The sequence below is a fragment of the Hemibagrus wyckioides genome, linkage group LG03, assembly GCF_019097595.1.
Source record: "Hemibagrus wyckioides isolate EC202008001 linkage group LG03, SWU_Hwy_1.0, whole genome shotgun sequence".
Lineage (NCBI taxonomy): Eukaryota > Metazoa > Chordata > Actinopteri > Siluriformes > Bagridae > Hemibagrus > Hemibagrus wyckioides.
Window position 1 is genome coordinate 34,947,525 of NC_080712.1, and position 10,000 is coordinate 34,957,524.

Sequence of the window (10,000 nt, forward strand, 5' to 3'; positions counted from 1 at the left end):
TCTATCGACAGGACAGGCACTTCAGAGGCCTCCAGTTATGATGGACAACATGAACATCAGGATCCACATCCAGTCACCATCATCACATCACTCCTTAAATGGAAGAAACACAAGTGCAGAAGCTTCATACGCAAAGGACTGAATTGTGGTCCAGCAACAAGCCGATGTGAGGAGAGAGAGAGAGAGAGAGAGGCAGACAGACAGAAAAAAGAGAGACAGGTAGAGAGAGAGCTACTGCAGTGTCCCGTGAGTCAGCACGCGGTGATTTACAGTTGCACTGCGCGCGTGTTTCAGTGATAATGATGATGATGAAGAAGGAGAAGATGATGATGAAGATGGTACAGTCCAGGCTGCAGTCTCCATCAGAGCACCGAGCTCGTGTCGCTCAATTTTCCCCCGAAATCCAAAATCCACTTCAAACCCGGAGGAGGATGACGTCAGGACGCAGACCGGATGCAGCAGAGCGCGCGCGCGCTAGGAGTACACGAGCTGAGCTGAGGGTCCTCGCGCTCCTCTCAGCGGGAACAGGAATGCATGGGCGGAGTCAGCAGCGCTGCTGTGGTTGTTGACTGGTTTGAGCTCCACACCTGACCCCGCCCACCACACCATCACTGCTTCAGCTTTAAAGCGGAAGTGAAAGGATATTAAAGCTCAGTACATCATGTAGTGATGGAGCAGTGATGAGAGGAGCAGAGAAGAGAGGAGCAGTGATGAGAGGAGCAGTGATGAGAGGAGCAGAGAAGAGAGGAGCAGTGATGAGAGGAGCAGAGATGAGAGGAGCAGAGAAGAGAGGAGCAGTGATGAGAGGAGCAGAGATGAGAGGAGCAGAGATGAGAGGAGCAGAGAAGAGAGGAGCAGAGATGAGAGGAGCAGTGATGAGAGGAGCAGTGATGAGAGGAGCAGAGATGAGAGGAGCAGAGATGAGAGGAGCAGAGAAGAGAGGAGCAGTGATGAGAGGAGCAGAGATGAGAGGAGCAGTGATGAGAGGAGCAGTGATGAGAGGAGCAGAGATGAGAGGAGCAGAGAAGAGAGGAGCAGTGATGAGAGGAGCAGAGATGAGAGGAGCAGAGAAGAGAGGAGCAGAGAAGAGAGGAGCAGTGAAGAGAGGAGCAGTGATGAGAGGAGCAGTGAAGAGAGGAGCAGTGATGAGAGGAGCAGAGAAGAGAGGAGCAGAGATGAGAGGAGCAGTGATGAGAGGAGCAGTGAAGAGAGGAGCAGTGATGAGAGGAGCAGTGATGAGAGGAGCAGAGAAGAGAGGAGCAGAGATGAGAGGAGCAGTGATGAGAGGAGCAGTGATGAGAGGAGCAGTGAAGAGAGGAGCAGTGATGAGAGGAGCAGAGAAGAGAGGAGCAGAGATGAGAGGAGCAGTGATGAGAGGAGCAGAGATGAGAGGAGCAGTGATGAGAGGAGCAGTGAAGAGAGGAGCAGTGATGAGAGGAGCAGAGAAGAGAGGAGCAGTGAAGAGAGGAGCAGTGATGAGAGGAGCAGTGAAGAGAGGAGCAGTGAAGAGAGGAGCAGTGATGAGAGGAGCAGAGATGAGAGGAGCAGTGATGAGAGGAGCAGTGAAGAGAGGAGCAGTGATGAGAGGAGCAGAGAAGAGAGGAGCAGAGAAGAGAGGAGCAGTGAAGAGAGGAGCAGTGATGAGAGGAGCAGTGAAGAGAGGAGCAGTGATGAGAGGAGCAGAGAAGAGAGGAGCAGAGATGAGAGGAGCAGAGATGAGAGGAGCAGTGAAGTCTCTCCTGCATCATATTCCTACACACATCACCTTTAACCCTGGATACTGCTTTTATATAACAACAACAATAATAATGCAATTACTAAAGGTGAATTATAATGCTTTAATAAGAATTAATGGATTATTAACAGATAAAAACTTATATAAACATAAAGACTCAAAATTTAAATTCAAGAGTCTGAGTGACTGATTCATCATCATCTTCATCATCATGTGTCTGTATTTGTTTGGTCAGTATGTGTCAGTGTCCTGCTCACTGTCCACTCTTAAAACTTTTTCAACTTTTGTCCAGTGTGTGCAGGGAGGTAGGTCTGAACCCAATCCCCCCCCCCACCTGCCCCACACCTCCATTCCTCCACCCCACAGCTCACACACACTGAAGCTCTGACTTCTCCCAGAAGATCAGCTGAGGAACCGCTCACAGTTCTCACTTTACTGACTAGAACCCTACAGAGTGTTTGGCCTTCAGATGGAGATGTGAGTAAAACTCTATTTAGAATTTACTTTTGACTTTTGTGTGTGTGTGTGTGTGTGTTCCTGAGCTGCATTTACTGAGATGAGATGAGAGGTGTGTAACGTACACTCTCTGCTAATGCCTCTGTTGTGGGTGTGAGAATAAATAAGATGGATACTTAGCAACACACACATATACTGACTACTTCCTGTCTAACACGCACACACACACGACTAAAAGCTTATATCAGACATTAATGGACTTTTCTCTACTCTCAGCCTCAGCATTTTAGAGACTGAACATTGATTTCTGTAAGATGCTGACTGGACAGACACACACACACACACACACACTTCCGTCCTGTCTGTGGGAAGATTGCTTCTGCTCTCTCACTAATGGACCCACTGGCATCTGATTTCAATCCTCACTACCCCTAGTTCAACACTCTATTAGAGCTCACTTGACCACTTGTCCAGGTATTTTACTAGCTCTTACTGCACTACTGTCCACTTTACTTTGTGCAAGTGTGTGTGTGCGTGTGTGTGTGTGTGCGTGTGAATTCCCACAGCGAGGCCACAGTGATCATTATTTATTTACATCAAATTATGAGTGCACTTTTACACCATCAGTCCAACATCAAACCTTCACCAGCATGTGTGTTTTCTCTCCGGATGGACAGGGGACATTTACTTAAACACACACACAGTGTGTACCTGACACACTGTATTGTGAGTGTATAATTATATTCATATGCGCATTTCAACCTGCAGGGAGCAGCACAGAGTGCTCTCTCTCTCTCTCTCTCTCACTCACACACACACACACACACACACACACACACACACTGTCCAGCTGTGTGTGAAGCCTCCAGTTAAATCAGCGTGTGTTGAGGACACAGTGTTCTCACGTCCACACTGCACCGTCCAGTGATTATAGAGATCAGTGTGTTATACAGAGTCAGGAAACTCCAACACATCTGTGTGACAATAAACACCCCATAAACCCACTGGACGGACGGACACACACACACACACACACACACACACACACACACACACACACACACACACACTGTGCTAAACTGCAGGCTTAACACTCTATAACATTATCTTTCCAGCTGATTGGATGATTAATCCATTTCCTCGTTAAACGTGCATTTTTTTGTGAAATGATTCTCTGGAACATTCTCCACTCTCGCTCTTCAATACTACAATCTCTCAAACACACGGGACTAAATCACAGCCTGATAATAGGGGCGGAGCTTAACCTGAAGCTGATCAGCCAATCATAGGTATACTTAATTTTATTATATCACCAGAACCTGGTGACCAGCAGCGTCTGGCTAACATCAGCGAGCACGCACCGTTACAGACATGGAGCTAGCTGGCGCTGTGCGGATAGTCACAGGGAGTGCAAAAGTTTGTACAATGCAGGACAAAATGATTATAACTCACAGCAACAGAACTCATCACAAGCAAAAAAAACTGTCACAGTTAGCGACGGGCTGATTAGCATTAACTTAAGCTCCGCCCCCTGAACCCAGAGACATCTGTCAATCATCTACACTTTGGCATCATTTAAAGCTACGATTGTTTCTTTACAACTGATGAGCAGAGGTCCACATAAATCCTTCATCCACAGAATGAGTATTTCATATACACAAGCATTTATACTTTCACATCAGCCCTCAGTTCTGTGTGTGTGTGTGTGTGTGTGTGTGTGTGTGTGTGGTTATATTCTAATCACAAAGATGTCTGTGATCTGTATTTCTGTTCGTACAGCAATTAGCGACAGAGGCAGGTTTATTTTTATTCCTCTGTCTGTGTGTGTGTAAAATTATGGCTAAAGCTGATGATTACTGTGATTAGCATGGTTATTAGCATTATTATGATCTAGAAGAATCTGAATGGAGGTTTAACTCCAGCTCTTACAGCTCTGCATTTGTTCCCTGCTTCAAAATTTTGGCCCTCAATAAGAGAAAAAGAAAGTTCGTGGGGTGTGTGTGTGTGTGTGTGTGTGTGTGTGTGTGTGATTAAAACGGTGTGTGTCTCCTGAAGGCTCCAGGACGTCTGTAGATGAAGACTGTGATGGCTACAGCCGCCAAAAAAACGCAGACCAGAGTGAAGGACGACATGGACGAGGAGGAATCTCCATCAGGACGTGGACCCAGTGGACCGTTAGAGCTGTGGGAAGGCTAGAAAACAAGACACACACACACACACAATAAATCTCAGAATGCAGTACAGACTACACTATACTTGAGACAGCAGAGTGGAGGCGTGGTTTAGTTTAAAACATGCTGTTCTGTTACCTACATCATCTTCACACAATTTGTGTCTATTCACACACGCGGATATATATATATATACATGCACATGTCCAACTGTTCAGTGTTTCAGTACTTTCTGCAGAACTTGCTGTTCTCTAACAAGGTGCTTGACGGCAAAATTCACAACTGGTGTTTGATCCATGAATCCACCAATAAATTTTCTGCTTCAATTAGAACTGGTATTTAAACAGTCCTCTTCATCATGCTGTTCACATTTTGACATCATGAGACCAAGACCACACCTAACAATTGATCAACAGAACCTCACCATTGTGAGGCTTCAAACAGGATGTTCTCAGAGGGAAGTGGACACTGAGCTTAGAGTGTCACAGAGTGTCATCAGCAGGTTGTGACAGAGATACAGAGAGACTGGAAAAGTCACAGAAAGGCATAGAAGTGGACGTCCTTTGGCCACATCCCATGTTGATGACCGCTTCATTGTGAACAGTGCCCTGAGGAACCGGATGATGAATGTCACTCAACTCCAGGCACATTTAAGGGAGGTGAGAGGAACCCAAGAGTCACGTCAGACCATCCGAAACCGTTTACATCAGCATGGTCTGCGTGCTAGACGACCTGCAAGGGTATCTGACCACACCACCAGGCACAGGAGTCGGGCCAGGGAGCATTTATACTGGACGAGGGACCAGTGGGCCTCAGTGCTGTTATCTGATGACAGTCGATTCACGTTGAGCAGAAATGATGGCCGCCAACGATGTTGGAGACGTCAAGGAGAGCGCTATGCATCAGCCACTGTTGTGGTGGTGTTACAGTCTGGGCAGGTGTGTCCATTCAATACAGAACTGCCCTACATCTCGTGAATGGTACAGTGACAAGCCAATACTACCTGAATAACATCATTAATCCAGTCATTGTGCCCCTGCATGAACAACACAGGTCTAATTTCATCTTCATGGACGACAATGCTCCAGCTCATCGAGGAGCATCATTAGGGAACGGCTGCTGGAGGCTGGGGTACCTCAAATGGAGTGGCCTGCACTTTCTCCAGACCTGAATCCCATAGAAAACCTCTGGGATCAGCCGAGTCGCCGTGTAGAGGCTCGTAACCCTGCACCCCAGAACCTCAATGACCTGAGGGCCGCCCTTCAAGAAGAGTGGAATGCCATGCCTCAGCAGACAATAAGTCGACTCGTGAACAGTAGGAGACGTCGTTGTCAAGCTGTAATTGATGGTCAAGGGCACATGACAGATTATTGAGACATTGAGATTTTTTGTTGTGGTGTACCCACCACTGTGTGTGTGTGTGTGTGTGTGTGTGTGTGTGTGTGTAATATATATATATATACATACACACACACACAGATATATACCCACACCTAACTGAATAATTTTCATAACAACCATAATACAGGTTTATAACAATCTCCACATGGTCATGTGACTAGACTGGGAAACACAAAACTGGACAAATGTGTGTTTGTGTGTATGCACTAACCCTCGGCTGAATGAGCAGTGTGACCTCCTCTCCTGCTGAACGAAACAACTCCACTGCTGCACTGTGACACAGATTCTCCAGCTTATGCCCATTTATCTACACACACACACAGAGCAGCAAATGTACAGTAGGTTTGTGTTACAGTAAGGGAATTTAAAGTGGTGTGTGTGTGTGTTAGAGCAAGAGAGGGCAAGAGCGAGAGAGAGAGAGAGAGAGAGAGAGAGAGAGTGTGTGCGAGTGTTACCGCGAGGATCTTGTCTCCCTCCTGCAGTCGTCCATCCAGTGCTGCTGCTCCGTCCTCTTTGATCTTGGCCACGTAGATCCCACTGTCATTCATCACATACTGCTGATCGACTCCGCCCACAATGTTAAAGCCCAGACCTGCACCACACACACACACACAGTACTGTAAGTGTGTGTTGAACACTCATGAACATAAACTGGGCACTAGACAGTGAGTCCAGTGGAGTTCCTCTGTGATGTGCTGGACACTCAAACATGAACACACTCCTGCATCAGGATGTACATGTGTGTGTGTGTGTGTGTGTTCATCTCCACTGAGGAGAAACACACAGCTTTACAAAGGGTGTAGTGCAGTGTTCCTAATAAACTGGTGAGTGTGTAGTGTTTAACACACACACACTCTTAAAGTAATGACATGGGGCAATAATATCATTTAATAACATTAATAATGAATAAATCTGTTAATAATTACATTATAAACAATTCTAAAAATCCAAATATAATAAATAACTCTTTCTTTAAAACACAGGAAGGCCAAAAAATAGAAATACATTAATGCCATGTGTCTTTAACAGTAAATCTTATTCAAATAAATGTTTAACAAACTAATAATGATAAAATACTAGATTATATATCAACGTGTAAAGCACACACGCGCGCGCGCGCACTTACTTTCACTTTCCTGCCCCTGCTGTGTGTTTCTGCTGATTCAGACTGTAATAATGTTCAGATATTAACTATAAACTGTGTGTGTGTGTGTGTGTGTGTGTGTGTGTGTGTGTTAGCTTGCAGGCTAGTTATGGTGTGTAACTGTAGTGTGTGATGGTAAACAGTAGAGTTGTGATACTGACCCCTCACTAACAAACCCCCCAAAGGGCTGATTTTCTATAATAAACTCAGTTAGCATGAGCATTAGCCTATTAGCTGTCAGCATGCCAGCCAGCCACCCACACCCACACACACACACACACACACACACACACACACACACAAGTCAGTGATAAACTAAACCCCGAGACTATTTCAGTAATGATTAATAAATCTATAAAAATCCGTCGCCTTTATTTTACTCCACAGAATGTTCCAGAAAATGGTACTAAAGCAGTTAGCATACATGCTAGTCAGTGGACTGGTGTGCTGAGGAGAAGAGGAGTCTGAGATATAAAGGTTAATATCTCCTCACCCGCGGGTCCTCTCCTCAACTGGATCTCCAGAGCGGACTGGGAGCTGGGTGCTGATCCGTTCATCTCTCTCTCTCTCTCTTTCTCTCTCTTTTCCAGCTAAATGCACTTTTATTAAACTCTCAGCAGATTTCCTCAGCTGAAGGTGAAAGTGCTGCTATAGCGCCGTGCTCAAACACAGCGCGCTACTGACACCTGCAGGCCGGGAGCGGGAGTTCTGCTTTAGAAAGGAGTTCTTTCTAAAGCAGAAGGTTTGTCTCGTTTTGTTTTACATTAACAGTTGTAAGGAGGTAAATAAAATTCTCTTTCATTTTATCTGTAAAAAATAGATCACAAAGAATAAAGCAGTCAGTTTGTGTAAATAAGAAAACAGGGCAGAGTTGAAGTGTTCGACTTTCACCATGTCGATCATGTGTTTAAGATTAACTGTTTAAAAAAATGTCTTATAAACTCTACATGTTTATGGTTCTCACATTTTCAGTAAAACTGGTGGGTTATAATGTTTTTCTCCATGCAGGTTGCGTATTAAGCCGTCACAATTCCACCAGCAAACACTGTCGGCTTGGAAAATCCTCCATGTCCATAATGTCTCTCCACATAAAGCTTTATTATGGAACAGTGTTAATATTACCGTTCAAAGGAAATCACTTTTTCTTTCCAAATGGCGTCTAAGAGGGATCGATCAAATATCTTTGCTACTTGATGGTTCAGGTTCTGTACACACAGGCAATTTATGAACAATTTCCTGTTCCGTTTAGAGAATAGAAATCAGGGGTTAATTCTATCCCAAGTGGTTTATTACAACTCTGTAAATCTCATCTTGGTGTGAAATAGTAACTACACACGAGGAACTAAGCATCGGAGGTGGTTCTCATCACTGATAGCAAATATAACAATAAACATCTACATCAAACCATTCATAATGTAAACAAGAACCTTCCAAAAGGTACATTTTATTGGGCTTCAATAACTGATCACATGAACTGGAAAAAACAACCTGGCTCATTTCATACAAATATCCTCTTCCTAACAGGGTTAAAGAAGTTGCCTTTAAATTATTACGCTGTATTTATCCTGTTCATTCCATAACTGCAGGATATGTGGACATTGTGGACGTTGTGGATTGATGCCCATTCTGCAAACGACAGAAGGAGGGTCTTCCTCATCTCTTTTTTTTTTACTTGTGGAGTGATACAGGCTTTTTGGTGGTGACTTGTAAATTATATTTTTTATTTTATTCATGAATCTCATAATTTCACATTAAAGGACATCTTTATCTTTTTCCCTCACAGTAACGAATCATATGAATATATTGTTAACTTTTATATTTTAATAGCTTTAAAGTTCTCCATTCATAAATGTACATTTTCTAAAGCATCTCATAAACTATCGCCTTTCCTCTGAGAAATACAAAACCTTCTGAACTCTCTAAATCTAATAATCATCAATCTTCTCTGCTCTTGTCTCCACACTCGGGTTTAATAAACGGAACAATCTGATTTCTTTTCTGTTATTTAGTTTATTTATTTATTTTTCTTTCTTTTTTTCTTTTCCCCCCCTTTTTTTTAGTTATTTATTTGTCTGTTTATTTATTAGTTAACTCTGTCTACTGTTATTATTTATTCTATTGTGTTTGCTTATATTTTATTTTTGTATATCTCCTCTTTAACTGTGTAGAATTAGTTTTATAATTCAGTTTTTATACATGAACCCTGTACTTTTATATTTTATTACTGTAATTGTTTTTGTGATTTAAATAAGAATAAATAAAAAAAAGTTCTTCGACCAGGTAGAACATTTACATTTCTACACACACACACACACACACCTGTATGCAAAAGACTTAGGTACCCTAAAAATGTTGTGTTAATTTTATGACTTCTGTGTTATAAATAAAAAAAAAACATTTTATATTTAAAGACTTTTCCAATAAAAACTGTAAAAGTTTAGGGTTAAAGAGAGTGATGTAAATTCCTGACTGCACTTCATCATGGGTCATAAAGCCTGCTGGGTTTACAGCTAATTTCCTGATAAAACAGTGCAGAGTGTAGCTAAGACTGAACCTCAGACCTCATCAGGGTCTGATCTCACTAATCCCCCACGTACCTGAATTGACACTAATCCCCACAGCCACCACCCCAAATCCAATGGAAACCCTTCCAGAGGAGAAGTGTGGAGCTGATTAGAAGAGATTATTACAACACGACTAATCACAAACTGCACTCTTTACACTCTTCAAGGTTTGTTTTTTTTATTTATTTATTTATTTATTTTTTTATTTTTTTATTTAACTCAGCACTGCAGTGGCTCCAGGGAAACAGGAACAAAACAGAGATAAAGTTCATTTCATTCAAATGGCACAAAATAACAGAACGTCTGATTTCGAGAAAGCTCAGAAGACACACACACTACATGTTGATGTTTATGGTCAGTGTTAATGTCATTAAAGAGTGACCTGCAGCAGCATGTCATGCTCTCACACACACACACACACACACACACACACACACACACACACACACTGCAGCTCGGACACCTCAGAGCTCCAGCTCACAATTATATTTATTCAGAAATGACGTGTACTATCTGACTTTATCACCCA

The 10,000-nt window shown here is 43.1% G+C and overlaps 3 protein-coding genes across 3 annotated transcripts in view; 1 reads left to right on the forward strand and 2 right to left on the reverse strand.

Moving 5' to 3' along the window:
• The window catches only part of LOC131351213 (deubiquitinase DESI2), a 12,891-nt gene extending 12,394 nt beyond the window's left edge, over window positions 1–497 (reverse strand). The window contains exon 1 of the mRNA XM_058386522.1: window positions 1–497. This exon is cut by the window's left edge and continues 217 nt beyond it. The gene's annotated coding sequence lies outside the window, so the exon portion shown is untranslated.
• Window positions 498–1,330: 833 nt separating this feature from the next.
• On the forward strand, window positions 1,331–2,755 carry LOC131351215 (glutamine-rich protein 2-like). The gene is made up of 2 exons (XM_058386524.1): window positions 1,331–1,823; window positions 2,028–2,755. The coding sequence occupies exons 1-2, from the start codon at window positions 1,356–1,358 to the stop codon at window positions 2,121–2,123; spliced, it is 564 nt and encodes a 187-aa protein (XP_058242507.1). The 5' UTR covers window positions 1,331–1,355; the 3' UTR covers window positions 2,124–2,755.
• Window positions 2,756–2,763: 8 nt separating this feature from the next.
• On the reverse strand, window positions 2,764–7,588 carry synj2bp (synaptojanin 2 binding protein). The gene is made up of 4 exons (XM_058386525.1): window positions 7,401–7,588; window positions 6,219–6,355; window positions 5,975–6,070; window positions 2,764–4,383 (listed from the first exon to the last, which is right to left on the reverse strand). Exons 1-4 carry the CDS (start codon window positions 7,462–7,464, stop codon window positions 4,222–4,224), a joined length of 459 nt encoding a protein of 152 aa, XP_058242508.1. The 5' UTR covers window positions 7,465–7,588; the 3' UTR covers window positions 2,764–4,221.
• Window positions 7,589–10,000: the final 2,412 nt, after the last annotated feature.